Below are 16,113 nucleotides of genomic sequence, written 5' to 3' on the forward strand. Positions count from 1 at the left end.
AATTTTCTTTTGCAACTCCTAGAGTTACAATTTAATATATTTTCTTAGTTACGGCTCACACTGTAGCTGTAGTTTCGAAAAAGACTTTTGGTTGAACTCGACTTCATTTGAAGAACTTGTGGATCTTACTGAGACAGACAAAGCTGTTAGAAAACAAATTGACTTGTACCTAATTTAACAAGTAAGCATCAAGAGCTAATACATTAAAACAAGAGTTCAAAAAAAAATATTGAACCTGCAGACTATTGAATTTGACTTTCTAATTGAACCTCGAAATATCGCTTATGGTGCTATGAAGAGGTTTGAAACTCCTTTCTAATAGTAAAAGTTAGAATCAGCCGGTGATGTTTTGCAGCATGCCACCAGTTTTTTTTCCATTTGGTTGTTTGCTGCCGAAAAGAGAGCCAGCACGGTATTGGGGACTATCAGCTGAAAGCTGTTAAGCAAACTTCCTGTTTTTCAAAGGTAAGGTCTGAGATGAACTTTTAAGACTATTGACTGAAAAAGTGGCAGTGAAGCTGGAAACCAGTTATTCTTGGTATAAAATAGACGCCTGAAATTTCTAGGTAAACATGTAAAATTTGTTCAGCTCCTGCTGAGAGACGGAATTCTTATTAAATATTCATGCGAACGCCGCAATCTAGTAAAAATTTCTTGGTTCAAACCCTTTTATTCTATGGCAATTTGTCTCAGTTTTGCGAAAGATTTCAAAGACAAAAAATGCAGACAGACCATTTGACTGATTTGAATGTTGCTCTTAACTGCGTAAGGAAACTCAGGAATCAAGTTCGTACAGTATACTTCCAATTAGAAAATGGACCAGAAGTTGACACTCAAAATGATTTGACTAAAGACAAGGAAGCTCAATATGTATTTGACTTACAGCGTTCTCTTGGTGGTGTCCAAGCTGCTGTGAGGTTAGTTGAGGTTACATTTTCTAGGAATATCAGTTTAACACGCTAATGTTTTGGTAAAATTCTAGTTGAGTGACTTCTCGCTATCTCAGGAAGGGGTTAGGTTAGGAAAATGAAACTTTCAGGGGTGGGTCTCTAGGCTAAAGTATATCCTGGGAAGGTATTTCAAAGTTCCCACTTTGGTAAAATTCTAGTTAGTTGGGTAAAATTGGTTTAAACAGTATTACTGGCTTTCATATAAAGTGAATATACCACTTGATGCCTTTTTAATGCTGTTTACAAATATAATAATTGCTTCTACTGCAAATTCAGATTTAAGCACTTTTTGACCTCCTAAAAATGACCTATATATGGGGTCATTACAAATCTGCAATAGTTTAGAAACAAATTTGGGCTATATATTTGCACATCAGGGGGGTGGGGATAAAGCATAGGCTAGCATATATTAAATATGTAAACTAACCATTGCTGATTTTTTTATGTGTTTGTGCTGTTGCACTGGTGATTTCTCTTCTCATTAAAATTTGATTATATGTTTGTGCTGTTGCACTGGTGATTTCTCTTCTCATTAAAATTTGATATGCACAAACACATAAAAAAAAATACAGCAATGGTTAGTTTACATATTTAATATATGCTATGCTTTACCCCTACACCTCTGATGTGTAAATATATAGCCTGAATTTGTTTCTAAACTATTACTGACTTGTAATGACCCCATATTTAGGTCATTTTTAAGAGGTCAAAAAGGTTATTTTTAAGAGCAGAGGTAATTACTTCAAAATACCTTCCTTGGACATACTTTAGTCTGTAGATTCATCCATGAAAGTTTCATTTTCCTAACCTAAACCCCTTGTGAGATAGCAAGAAGTCAATTAACTAGAATTTTATCCCCACTTTCACTCCTTCTCCCTCTAGAGAGCCCTGAAATTTGCCTACATGACAGGTCTATACCTATTGAAATTTTGACAAAACAACATTTTACCTTAATTCTCAGTTACCAGCTGCTTTTTCTCTGGCTTTAGTTCTGAAAATGCAAATCTCATTATTTGAGTAGAATTCTGAGCAATATCAATGTTTTTTTTCTTCCGAATTTAGGAAATGTGTTTGCATATCTTCAAAACCTTATAAATTGGGATTGAGCAAACTTGTGAAGCTGAAAACAATTTTGTTGTACTTCATTCAAGCAGAAGATCTATTTTGCAAAGTTTCAATTTTATAACACACATATTTTTGAAGGTCATCAAAGGTCAGGACTCTTTAGAGAAAGAAGGAGTGAAGGTAGGTACTTCAAAATACCTTCCCAGGACATACTTTAGCCTGTAAACCCATCCCTGAAAGTTTCATTTTCCTAACCTAACCCCTTTCTGAGATAGCAAGAAGTCAATCAACTAGAGTTTCACCAATTTTTTTAATGAAATGATGATCCAGCTAACGGATGCCAATTATTCTTGGAAATTATCACATAGCCCAGTCTAGCCTATGTCAAAATGGAAATTTAAGAATTGAATCCAGTAGGCCTATCTTGGCTAAGCTGCATCCTGGTAAGGTACTAGACCATGCCAAGACTCTTGTTTTGCAAAAGGAGTAGGCTAAAATGGTGAAGGATTAGAGTAGTTGCTCTTGAAAAGTGTACACACTCTAATGCAGTTATCCTGTCCAAGCCAAGTGGTTGGTGCATTTTGTTGGGAATTCTTTTTTTGAGGGGCATTGGGCTGATTTCTGACATGACTGGTTATTTGGCTTGGGATGGGAGTGAATGGTCTTACTCTATATGCTCAGCCAGAGTCAAGCCAGCTCTAAGTTGGTAACTAGAGAGATCAAGAGAGAGTAGGCAGGAATGATGTTTGAAAGTACATGATGGCTGGCTCCCATCTTCCATTGCAGTTCCTACTAAAAGGCCTTCAAACAGAGATCCCTACTGCTGTTTTGGACCATAAGGGTCTAGTTGGATCATACTTGCTACTTTTTACTGTCTTCCTGTAATTCTAGGCAAAATAAAAAAAAACATTATAGAGAGAGACTTGGGGGTCATAGTTGATAAAGAATTAAAATTCTCTATACACACAGACAGCTCTAGCCAAAGCACTCCAAACCCTGGGTATTATAAAAAGAACAATCACTAGTAGGTCACCTATGGTGATGACTAAATTATATAAGGCATTGGTCAAGCCTAATTTGGAGTTTGGCATGTGTGTAGCTAGCCCCCTTGACAAAGGTGACCAGCAAAAGTTAGGAACCGTTCAAGCACAGGCTATGAAAGCAATTGAGGGATGCAAATACTTAAACTACTCATCCTGTCTGAAGAGGCAGAAACTTCCCGCTCTTGTCTACAGACCTAAAAGGGGTGATATTATTATGATGCATAAGCTCCTGAATTATAACTCTCCATTAAATAAGCTATTTTAACTTGACCAGTCTGCCAGAACAAGGGGGCATAGTTGGAAACTATATCAGAAGAGAACTGCCACTAGACTATGCGATAACTTCTTCACTTACAGAATAGTGAGTTTGTGGAATTCTCTCACTGAAAAAGCAGTCACTACCCCCAGTACTGCTGCCTTTAAAAGAGCTGTTGATGGAGAATGGTCATCAAAGCCATGCAAACTGAGTGAGATGCCATTGAGACATCCAACCATCATCATCACTAACCAGCAATGCTACAGGATTTAATCCTTATTTTGCTGGACAATGCAATTTAAGGTAATTATAGATGAAAACTTATTCAAAAACAGACAGAAACAAGATAAAACAAGGAATATGACTCACTAAAAATTCCTGCATATTATGAGGTAAAGATTGTGGTAAATTTGCAGCAGGTCATATAATTTAACTAAGGGAAAAGTGAAAACATCATTTGATGCCTCTTTTATGCTCTTTCATAATTCAATAGTTGTTTATGGAACTAATTGCATTTTGAGCCCTTGAAGGGGCCCGAAAATAATTTAATTTTTGTAACCACACAAAAATGTTATCAACACTAGTTAAGTTACTGAAAAGAGGTTAAAAACTAATTACTAACTTACAAATAAGTTGTTCAAGAGTAAAATAATCCAAAAATACTTATTAATAATAGTTCAAATCTCATTTATAAGGTAGCTGAAATATAAACTGTTTTCCTTCCCTTTCAATTTAAGGGGACATTTTTCAAATTTCATCAACTAAAAATAGCACTGAATATTGTAATCAGAAACTTTGCCGTTAAAATATACCCTTAAATTCAAATGGTTTATATTTGAGTTGCCTAATAAATGAGTTTCGAATTTTAATAAATCAGTATTTTTGGAGTATATTACTCTCAAACAACATATTTATAAACTAGCAATATGTTTTTAACCACTTATCAATAACTTAACTAGTCTTGATTCTTCATTGTGCCTTTGGATCCCCTTTAAGGGCTCAAGATACAATTAGTCCCAGAAGCAATTATTGAATTATTAAAGAGCATAAAAAAGAATCAATTGACCTTTCCACTTTTCTCTTATCTAAATTGTTTGACCTGCTGCAAATATACTAGAATTCCATCATTTCTTGTATAAAGTTCTTGTTTAGGTACTTTTTGCTATCTTTGAAAGAGGTTGGGTCAGGAAAATGATACTGCAGTCATAAATTGAGGGCCAAAAACATACTCTGAGAATGTATTGCAAGTTTCCATGATAACCCTCTTTCTTAGAAATTAGTCTACTCTGCAGGTCTACTTTTGACAAAACAAAATTTTGCCTTAATTTTCAGTTACTAGTTTCTGTTTCTCTGGTTTAGTTCAGAAAATGCAATTTCTGCTATTTGAGTAAAATTTTTAGCCATATCAATTGTTTTTTTCTTCTAAATTTAGGAAATGTATTTGTGAATCTTTGAAACCTCATTTAATTGGGATTAAGCAAAGTTGTGAAGCTGAAAACTGTGTCCTTGTACTTGATTTAAACAGAGGATATATTTTACAAGGTTCTAAATTCTAGTCCACAATAGATTGATCTGTTTAGAATTTGCATTCCTAGGTATTTTGCCACTCTTAGCATTTATATTCTTTGACATTTTGACCCTCTTTGGGCAAAAACTGAAGAAAGCTGAAAAAAATGGTATTTACAATGAAAAAAAGGTGATTTTCCTTGTTTTTCATGGTTGGGTACAGTAATTTTCTTCTGTAAGTTTCTCAATCATGATAGTTCCTATGATGCCATTTTTGGGGGCTTCCAGTTTTTCAAAATTCTCATAAATATTTTTTGTAATAAATTCTTAGTATTGAGATTCATTGAAATAGTAGTTACCATTCCTGAATTAGCTTCAAATTTCAGTTTTTTATTGCTAAAGTTTTATTTTTTCAGAACACCTTGTAAACTTCTGGTTATTATTGACCCTTTCAGTTTTGCTCTTTTCACCATGATTTGGCGTGGATGGGGAATGTGATTTTGACATTACGGACTAAAAATCTGCAAAATTGTTTATCTTATGGGACTGAAGCTATCTTCATCTTACTGCCCCCCCTCCTGTCAATATCCTGTAATATAAACCTGTTGTATTTCATCATTCTAACACCAGTTAAACAATTGTTAAACAACTGTTTTAGTGTTGTTTTTTTTGCCAACTATCAGATAGTGTAAATGTCATGGTTATTTACAAAAGAGTATTGTATTTTATTGTCTAATAACGTGATTTTTCCCTAAAATTTCCCTCTTTTTAGAATGCGTTTTTTAAATTGAATCTTCAAAATGTTTAATCAATGAAAATAATTTTTTGCTTGATATGTGAAATTCAATTGTTTGATTTTAAAATATGAATTAGATTCTTTCTCTTTTTTTCTGTAAATACATTCTACTGAAAAGTCAAGCCATAGGGGAAGACAAGGCAGTTTTCAGAATTGGCTTGTTTTTATGATGTTTAGACTAAGCTTGTGTTTGCACTGTGTCAGGATCTACCTTGTTCTTGCATTCATTGAGGACTTAGCTTGTTTTTTTTTTTTGATACCCACCACAACAACAGTATTTGCCCCCTAAAATAAAGTATTCCATGAAAAAGCTGATGCCACATGCTCTCATCCACTCATCAAGAATAATTGATTAGCAGTAACAAAGAACAAGTAGCCTATTTGGATCAGCACAAAATTGTGTGTTCTTAACATGGACCACTTTCCTAGTATTACAACTTAGAAAGGGTCAATGATGTAAGCTCCATTTGTTTACCAGTGAGATTATTTTCAATGTCTATAATATGCAATTAATACATCCTCTATGTCTGCTAAAACAGAGTTTTCCATGTAAAAGCAAAAACATGATTCAGTAAAAAAATAAATCTTGGGTGAACAGCAATTGTCCCATCAAGCATAGCTGTTGCTCTAGGACTAGTATAACACCCTGTTTTGGCTCCAGGTAAGAAGCATACATAGTTTTCCAAAATATAATGCTATATTCAAAAATCTGGTCTAAGGTCCTCTCTTTCCATTAAAAGCACAAGCTCCTACAGAATAGCAATAAAAGTGCTGAAAGAGACATTATGCTGTGGCGAGATCTAAAATAAGGCTGGTACAGGTAAAGTGTCTTTAGCCTCTTTGAATAAATGATTCTGTAGTTTATATTGGATAGCTTTTGATATCTGGAGAAAAGATTGTATATATCTTTGAATCTTGCTAAAGAGGTGAGCTGAACATTTTGAGAACTTACTGAACTATGACTGCATTACAGGAAGAAATATAGAAAAGAATGAAATAGTTTGTGAGAATTCAAATATGAAGGAAGATTTATTCTGTAAGGAAGAATTAGTGACATCGCTAAAAGGATTAAAAATGGTGAGGTTCCAGCTGCTGATAGTTTGGTAAACAAGTTTTTAAATATGGTAGATATGATATTAGAGATAAGTTACTGAAGATTATGAAAAACAAATTCAGAAAGAGGAAGCACCTAGCAATTTTAGGGAAAGTCTGGTTATAGCTGTCTATAAGAAAAGTGATAAGAGTGAGTTTCTAATTATAGAGCCATTAGTCTGGCTTATGTAGGAAACAAATTACTTGGTGTCATGCTACTTTTTAGACTTAGAGATGATGTAAATAAAGTTTTAAAAGGAAAACAGTGTGGTTTTAGCAGGGGTAGATGGTGACCAGGTTTTACTCTTAGAATTAATAATTGAGGAGTTTCTGACTCTCCAGTTTGTTTTATATTATTTGCAAGTGTTTAATTCAGTTAATAGAAGAATTTTTAGCAAAGGTCCTATCCTTGTATAGTATACCAGATAAATACATTAAAGTGATTAATACTCTGTACAGAATAACATTGCCGCAGTTAAGGCAGGAAATTAGTCTAGTTGCTGGTTTTTGCTTAATCAGGAGTTAGCTGGGTTGTGTTCTATTCCTATTTACAAGGATCATTTTTATGGACTTTGTCCTAAAGAGCTCAGTAAAGGCAATGGGAGAACATGGAATCAACTGGGGAAGTAAAACTCACTTAGACTTAGATTGTGCTGGTGATTTCAGCATCCTAGATGAAATCCCTAGCAAAATGAATGAACTTTTAAAAGTTTTGCAAGTACAGGGTGCAAGAATAGGTTTGAAAATTAATGTTAAAAAAAAACGTAAGTTGCTAGAACTGAGTCACAAGAAGATTGATCAAGTGGACATCCTGGCTTATGGACTGTATTTTCTAACAGTAAGCTTTTCTAAAAACATTCCTTTTAAGAGATAAGTTGAGATGGACATGTTCTGCAGATGAATTTTTGCCAAAGATTGTCCTTGTCAGCCAACCATCTACAACCAAACAAAACATATGCCATCCCAAAATGAGGTTTATGGATGTTGTAAGGAAAGATTTAAGGGAAATTAATATTTCTGGGGAGGGTGTAAAAAGAGAAGCGTTTAATAGATAGTGTTGGAGGAGCATGCAAGAGTGTCTTGGCCTCTTGCTGTTTGCTGCTATAGTGAGTTGTTCAAGCAGTAGTAGAAGTTATGTGGCAATTGGTATTTTTTATATAATAGATGCATCTGCTAGTGGATTATTTTGCTCACAGTATCTCTTCTGGAATTGGGGGACTTTGAGTTTATCCTAAGGTGGCTAAGAAACTACAACAATGGAGCCAAGGGGGCAAAATAGGTTTTAGTTTTGATGTCATTTGTACTCTGAGGATTCAACCTGGGTACACTTATAAAGCAATAATAATAAATAATTCGTTTCAACTCTCTGTACAAGTTTGAAATGCCCCTAGAGGAGTACAATTATACTGGAAATTAACAACAAAATTAAAGCACTATAAAGAAAGAACCCACTAGAAAAATAGCCTCTCAGCCACGTATGCAACACAATTAAGCTAAACAGTTAATTGGAAAGTCGATAGTGTTTGTTTGATACTTTTAGAACCTGTTCACAAGCTAGCCCACTTTTAAAGAAATATTAAAAGCGCCATGTGTACTGGAAATATACAGGTTGTGAGTCCAAAGTTGCAACTGAAAAAGGTATCTGTAAAAACGAAAAAATAAGAGATTTAAAGAGGTTATTGATCAAAATAAAGAAAATAAGGAAAACTGTACTCTAGTTCAAAAATCTTCGCAGTTGTTTATTCTTTGTTTGGCTTAGAGTAATCGTTGTTTATTGTACAGGTTAAAAGGTCTTTTACTTGTTTTTGATGTAAATATGTGTACTATGTCAAAGGAAAACATGTTATTTTGTTGCATATTAATGTTGCTTTAATCCTTGAAAGCAAAGAAACTCTTGGTGAAATTGTTGTTAAAATGATCTAAGACAAGCGCCAAATTGTATTTTTTACTTGAATTTTTACATTTTTTTTTACTCGGATTGGTGTCGATTATATTTAATTTGGGTCTCTTTTGATTACATGATTGGCCTCAGTAGCATTCTAATATAAGCTAATTATTTAATCAACCCTATTACAGGGATGTAGAACAGTTTGTTAGCACATTATCAGCACCTTTGCAACTTTTTCAACTGGGGAATGTTGGCCAGATAAGCTTGGATGAGAACAAAGAGAGTGCTTCTCTTTATGTAAATACAGCTACATGGCATAGGTGGGCAGATAAAGTTCACGAATATGCTGGCATAGCATGGCATATCCTTAATCAAAACAGTCTAAAGAGGTCATATTTTGGAGGTCATTCATATGCTGCACAGAAAAGGAGACGAATGCAGAACCTTGGTTTTCAAGCAAATCCTCAAGTTGATAGTTCCATTTTAAACATTGGCCGAAATCTACCAGAATTGTCTATTGATCTGTCCCGGCCATTTGGAAATAGTGCAGTTTTGCAGGTACATTTTGTTTGATTTACAGTTTGCAAATTTATTTGTTTGCAATATTTTAAATATTGAGAAGTATCCCTCCCTCTCCCTGTCTTCTTTCGAAAATATTAGATAGACAAAACCGTAGTTTTTTTTTAACTGAAAAATGCACTTTTCAAGGTATCAGACCCCTTTGCCTCTTTGACAAATATTTCCATCTGTCCTCTATACATTGAGCCTCTGTTAATTCCTTCAGTACAACTGAATATTAAGACTATTGTAATAATACAAATGAGTCGCTCCTTACTACAGTTCGTTACCACGAACTGTTTGATTAGTGTTAAGGGACCTCATACAATATGATCGAAAAATTGTATTGCTTTGAGTCTAATTAAACTTAAATTTTGATTATAGAAATGAGTGTTCTTTAAATTAAAAAATGTTACCTGTGAGCAGCACTTTTGCTATCTGTCTTGCTTGTTTTAAAATTATTCTCATAAAATAGGTTTATTTTATGTCCCATAGTGTATATAGCTATTGTCCAACTTTGCCATAACTCCTGTTTTCTTCTCCTTTGAAGCTGGATCCACAGATCACTATTGTATGCTTATTTTCAATATGTAATATTGCTATCAAAACCACCAGTCTTACAACAACATCATTCAGTTGAGGCTATGATATTTTTAATGTCATATTATGACACGTATTTGCTGTTTCTAATTATTTATATTAGCTCATTCTTATTGACATTAAATGATTGTCTTATTGCTAAACACTCCTTTTTATGGCACTTGGTATTTACCAAGTGGCATATAGCGATCGCAAATTCTGTCTGTCAGTCTGTCGGTCCTGGTTTTGCTAGTTCAGGCACTTCCCGATAAACTAGGACGACGAAATTTGGTGGCCGTATCAGGGACCGGACCAGATTAAATTAGAAATAGTCGTTTCCCCGATTTGAGCATCTGGAAGGGGGGAGTGGGGGAAGGTTAATTTGGAAAAATTAGAAAAAATGAGGTATTTTTAACTTACGAACGGCTCAAAGGATCTTAATGAAATTTGATATTTAGAAGGATATCGTGTCTCGGAGCTCTTATTTTAAAACGCGACCGGATCCGAGGACTATGTGGGGATTTGGAGTGGAAAAACCGAAAATCTTGGAAAACGCTTAGAGTGGAGGGATCAAGATGAAACTTGGTGGGAAAAATAATCATAAATCCTAGATACGTGATTGACGTAACCAAAACGGATATGCTTTCTTTGGGGGAGTTGGGGGGGGATGGCTAATTCTGAAAATTAGAAAAAATGAGGTATTTTTGACTTAATCGGATCTTAATGAAATTTCATATTTAGAAAAACCTCGCAACTCAGATCTCTTTAAATTTTAAATTCCAGTGTCATTGCGGGGAGTTGTGGGGGAAGTCTTGGAAAACGCTTAGAGTGGAGAGATCTGGATGGAACTTGGTGGGAAGAATCAGCACAAGTCCAAGATACGGAACTGACATAACTGGACCGGATCTGCTCTCTTTGAGGCAGTTTGGGGGGGGGGGATAATTTGGAAAATGATAAAAAATTAGGCATTTGTAACTTACAAACGGGTGATCAGATCTTAATGAAATTTGATATTTAGAAGGATTTTGTGATTCAGAGCTCTTATTCTAAATCCCGACCAGACCCAGTGACATTGGGGGGGGGGGGGGGAATCGGAAATCTTGGAAAATATGAAAATTGGGGTATCTTTATCTTACGAACGGGTGGTCGGATCTTAATGAAACTTGATATATAGAAAGATCTTATGTCTCAGATGCTGCATTTTCAATTGGAATCGGATCCGAGGACTGGGGGGTTGGAGGGGGAAACAGAAATCTCGAAAACCGGAAATTTTGGAAAACGCTTAGAGTGGAGAGATCGGGATGAAACTTGATGGGAAGAATAAGAACAAGTTATAGATACATGATTGACATAATTAGAACGGATTCGCTCTCTTTGGGGGAGTTGGGGGGATTTCCAGTGCTTTGGCGAGTTCGGTGTTTCTGGACGTGTTAGGACGATGAAAGTTGGTAGGTGTGTCAGGGACCTACACAGATTGACTTGAATCGTTTCCCTGATTCGACCATCTGGGGGCTGGAGGGAGAGGAAAAATTGAAAAAATAGGTATTTTTAACTTGCTAATGGGTGATCAGATCTTAATGAAATTTGATATTTGGAAGGACCTCGTATCTCAGAGCTCTTATCTTAAATCCGACCGTATCCGGTGATATTGGATGAGTTAGAGTGGAAAACAGGAAATATTGGAAAACGCTTAGAGTGGAGAGATCAGGATAAAACTTGATGGGAAGAATAAGCACAAGTCCTAGATACGTGATTGACATAACCGGAATGAATCTGCTCCCTTTGGGAGAATTGGAGGGGGGCTAGTTCGGAAAAATTAGAAAAATTGTGGTATTTTTAACTTAAGGACGGGTTGTTTAGATCTCAATCAAATTTGATATTTAGAAGGAACGCATATCTAAGAGCTCTTATCTTAAATTCCGACCAGATCTGATGAAGGGAGAGGAAAAACTAGAAAAAATGATTTAATTTATGAGTGGGTGATAGGATTTTAATGAATTTTGATATTTAGAAGGATCTCGTGTCTCAGAGCTCTTATTTTAAATCCTGACTGGCATTAAGCCTCTGATTTTGCTTTTAAATCAATCTATTGATTCTTAGAATTGTGCTAGAGCTCATGCCATATGAGCTCTTGGCTCTTAGCTCTTCCAACCTTGTCACAAGTGCCATATGAGCTCTTGTTTTGTATAGAAGCGAAGGTTTACACTGAACATACTTTAGAACCAATACTAAATTATATGCTATATATTTTTAATTATAATCAAAAATAGAAAAATCGAAATTTTTAATCATCCATTACGGGGTAAGCAAAATAAAAGAAGCAGAATGGCGTAGATAGGAAATAAAGGAAACTTAATAAGCTTAACGAATAAAAAACAAAGATCAAAAAGTAAATACCAATAAAATTCTCAATTGCTATTTTCAGAATACAGACTATAAAAGGTACATTCACAACTCTATATGTTATAACAAGACACATTATGTAAGTGGTTCCCAACCTTTTTTGAATCCTGCACCCCTTGAAAAAGATTTCCATTGTGGATTACGCCGTACAAAAATTGAAAGAAAGTTGATTTTTAAACGGACGAGACAATATTGATAGCAAAGTCTGTTTGCTTTCTCATCATGGCAACGGATTACTCTGCAAATTAGGACGTTACCCTTATTTATTATGCAAGTGAGCAGAATGGGTGATTTTTCATCGTGATAATTTAATGATTGTGTGCTAGCGTTGCCTAGTCATAGTTTGAAGGAACATCCTTACTCGCAGTGTGAAGTGTGATCGCAGTAATTATGTAGTGTGATTTGATGTAGTGTCATCGCAGTGTAAAGGAATAACAATGTAACTAAGCTAGAAACAGGTGAATATTTCACGGGTAAGAATAGATTCCTGAAAAAATGAAAAATATTTGTTTATGTAAAGACTTAACATAAATGTAATATTTTTAGGACTGTAACTAAACTAGTAACAGGTGAATATTTCACGGGCAAGGATAGATTCCTCAAAAAATGAAAAATCTCTGTTTTTGTATTTTTGTATATTTGTTAAAAATCTTTGTTTATGTATATTTGTATATTTGTTAGTGTTGCTCTCGCAACGCAATAATTGAGGTAAGGGCGTATCCATGAATCTTTTGGGAGAGGGGGTATTTTTTTTTGTGGGGAAGCCTACAAAAACGCATCCAAAATTTACGTATGTGCATTTTGTTCCGTTTTTATGAGTTGGAAAAAAAAATTCGGGAGGGTGATCAAACACGGTACCCCCTCCCCCTGGATACGGCTTTGAATTGATGATATCGGCAAGGCTGGCGAAAAACCGTTAATGAGAACCCGTTTATTTGTGTATATTAATGCAAAACCGATGTAAAACCGTGTAAAACATGTAAAACCGCATATCAAGTGTGGACCGCTCAAATGATAGAGTGCTAGACTCCTGCCGTCGACACCAAAGGTTCGTGCCTGATTGGGCTTTTTTGGGGTCTTTTTAGCTTTACATTACATTCATTTTGGGTGAAAGTTGCGTTTGCGAACGAAAAAAAATGTTAGCAATCAGGGGGGAAACCATAAAGCATACTACAGGGAGCAAGATCTCAAACCTACATAATGTAACCTAATGTAATGTTTTTATAACATAAATGTATAAATAACATAAATGTAATGTTTTAAGACTGTAACTAAACTAGAAACAGGTGAATATTTCACGGGCAAGGATAGATTCCTCAAAAAATGAAAAATCTTTGTTTGTGTAAAGACTTAACATAAATGAAAAGTTTTTAGGACTGTAACTAAACTAGAAACAAGTGAATATTTCAGGGCAAGGATAGATTCCCCAAAAAATAAAAAAATTGTTTATATAAAGACTTAACATAAATGCAAAGTTTTTAGGACTGTGACTAAACTAGAAACAGGTGAATATTTCACGGACAAGGATAGATTCCTCAAAAAATGAAAATTCTTTGTTTGTGTAAAGACTTAACATAAATGTAAAGTTTTAGGACTGTAACTAAACTAGAATCAGATGAATGGTTCACGGGCAAGGATAGATTCCCCAAAAAATAAAAAAAAATGTTTATATAAAGACTTAACATAAATGCAAAGTTTTTAGGACTGTAACTAAACTAGTAACAGGTGAATATTTCACGGGCAAGGATAGATTCCTCAAAAAATGAAAAATCTTTGTTTGTGTAAAGACTTAACAGAAATGAAATTTTTTTAGGACTGTGACTAAACTAGAAACAGGTGAATATTTCACGGGCAAGAATAGATTCCTCAAAAAATTAAAAATCTTTGTTTATATAAGAACCTAACCTAACCTAAATGTAATGTTTTAGGACTGTAATGTCAAAAGTAACTTTTTATTTGAAATGTAAAAAAAATGTTATGAACGTGGCCACCCTGTCAAGATATTGATTCCGACATTGCTGATATTTTTGTGTATGCCCTTTGCATGCTTCTACGTACCCCTGGGAGTACGCCTACCACAGTGGGGAAATACTGCAGTACATCATTGAGCAATGCTTGCGAGGTCCGATGGACCAAGTTTGTTTATTTATCGCGATTCCAATGAAAGGTAGCAACTGAAAGGTGGCCAATTTAAAAATATAATATTTTTTTTTATCAACTTTAATATCTTTTTGCAGATAACCATTGGACGAGTTATCAAAGCTGTTGTTATGCTCAAAGGCTTAATGATTGAGTGGGTTCAAATAAAGTCATTTACCGAGGATTTCTCTGGAGAAGATGGTAAACTGGACATATGGACAGATTCAAGATACAAAGTTTTTCGGAAGGTTACAGAGCATGCAAACTCTGCCATGCTGCACTTCTCATCACCGATTTACCCAGAGCTTGGAGTTAAGTCTTTTCTGGTAAGCACTTCATGCGTTATATCTATTATATATGCAGTTAGATCCAACTAATTATGGGTATACAGCGTTGAAAAGGTTACAGAACAGGGACAGTTCTAGGATATGCCCAAAATAAGCTTAAAAGTGCAAAGAAAATTCAAGTAAAAACATTTTGGTCGCCCCCCTTCCTTTCACGAATCTTAAGTTTATCATGCCAAAAAACGTAACTGAGTGAGGTTCAAACATGAGAACATTGGACATAGTTTCATTGGAACGCTAAATCCTTCAATTTGTGGAGAAGAATTTAGCAAAAAGGTTGCGGATTTAGTCATTTTAGATACATGATAATTCAACTTATGCTCACTATCTAAACAATTACTGAAGAGCTTTAGAGGCTCTTTTGTGCTCATTTCAGGATTTTCTTCTTGTCTACTTTAAGCCTGTGCTCTCAGATCGGTTGGTTTTGAAATACTAAGAATAAGAAAATAATAACAATATTCTGACCTCATGGACCGTAGTCATACCTGAGAGTCGCGGTTTTCTATTGATTTTCTTTTACTTCTTTCAAAGTTATGAGGTTTTAAGAGCAACACTGCATTTACGTCAGTGTTTCAATTAATGAAGTTCAAAAACACATCTGGCGTAAAAATTAAAACATAAGCAGCTTGCTGAGTGCCAAAGGCAACTTCAGTTATAAAGAAAAGCTGCATGTTCCGATCTGTTTTGGTGTTCTTTGTTTTTAGCCCATCTTTTTTAAATTCTTAGCCCATGTTTATTTTTGTCAATTTGGTGGCAGCTACTGCTGAAAACTGGATAACAGCATACGGAGATCTTTTTCATTGGTAATTGGTTCCCGATTTTCCCTAATTAATCAAGATATAGATCAGGGGCTCCCAACCAATTTTGGGCCATGCCACACCTAGGCATTTCTAAAATTCTGATACCCTGCTCATCCTATTAAAAAATTTTTGTTCAAAATGTTCAATGTATTCACTTGAAGGAAGCTTAAATGGACATTGGTATTTGGATTGCAATCACTTTAACAATCACTTTCTGCTGCCGATGTGAAGTATCATTCCTTATTTTTCAGGTCTATGGATTTTCCTTGTTGTTTTCCACAATGGGATGTAATTTTTCTTAAAAGGGGTTATATACAAGTCGGTTCTAATGGTATGCTTTGTAATTTGATCTGAAACTGATTTAGAAGAAACTGATCTGAAACATATTCCTGAAGCACTGTTAGATGGCAATTTTTCCTCATTAGGCAGTTTTTTTTTCAAAATGCATTTTTCAACTTGTGGTTAGTATGGGCTGCGGTTCGCTGTCCAAAGGTTGCAGCTAGAGCTACAACCATGATATAATCATAATTTACCAGTGTTAAGTTCTATATGCAAATATACCAGCGTCCAGTTCTATTTGTAAACTTCTCAAAAGTCAAATTCCTAAATGACGATTTTCTGGATCTTAGTCGCACCTTGCAACGAGTCAGTGATGTTTTCTCTATTCTCGAAGCAGAATACCTTAAGCTTGGTC

The 16,113-nt window shown here is 34.9% G+C and overlaps 1 protein-coding gene across 1 annotated transcript in view; it reads left to right on the forward strand.

The window, feature by feature from the left end:
- The first annotated feature begins 683 nt into the window (after nt 1-683).
- LOC136032755 (mediator of RNA polymerase II transcription subunit 27-like) overlaps nt 684-16,113 on the forward strand; it is a 30,535-nt gene continuing 15,105 nt past the window's right edge. The window contains exons 1-3 of the mRNA XM_065713102.1: nt 684-917; nt 8,785-9,154; nt 14,374-14,601. Of these exons, the coding sequence (XP_065569174.1) occupies nt 721-917; nt 8,785-9,154; nt 14,374-14,601 (795 nt within the window). The 5' untranslated portion in view covers nt 684-720. The remainder of the gene's footprint in view (nt 918-8,784; nt 9,155-14,373; nt 14,602-16,113) is intronic.

Source organism: Artemia franciscana, chromosome 1 (genome assembly GCF_032884065.1).
Source record: "Artemia franciscana chromosome 1, ASM3288406v1, whole genome shotgun sequence".
In the NCBI taxonomy this organism is placed as follows: Eukaryota; Metazoa; Arthropoda; class Branchiopoda; order Anostraca; family Artemiidae; genus Artemia; species Artemia franciscana.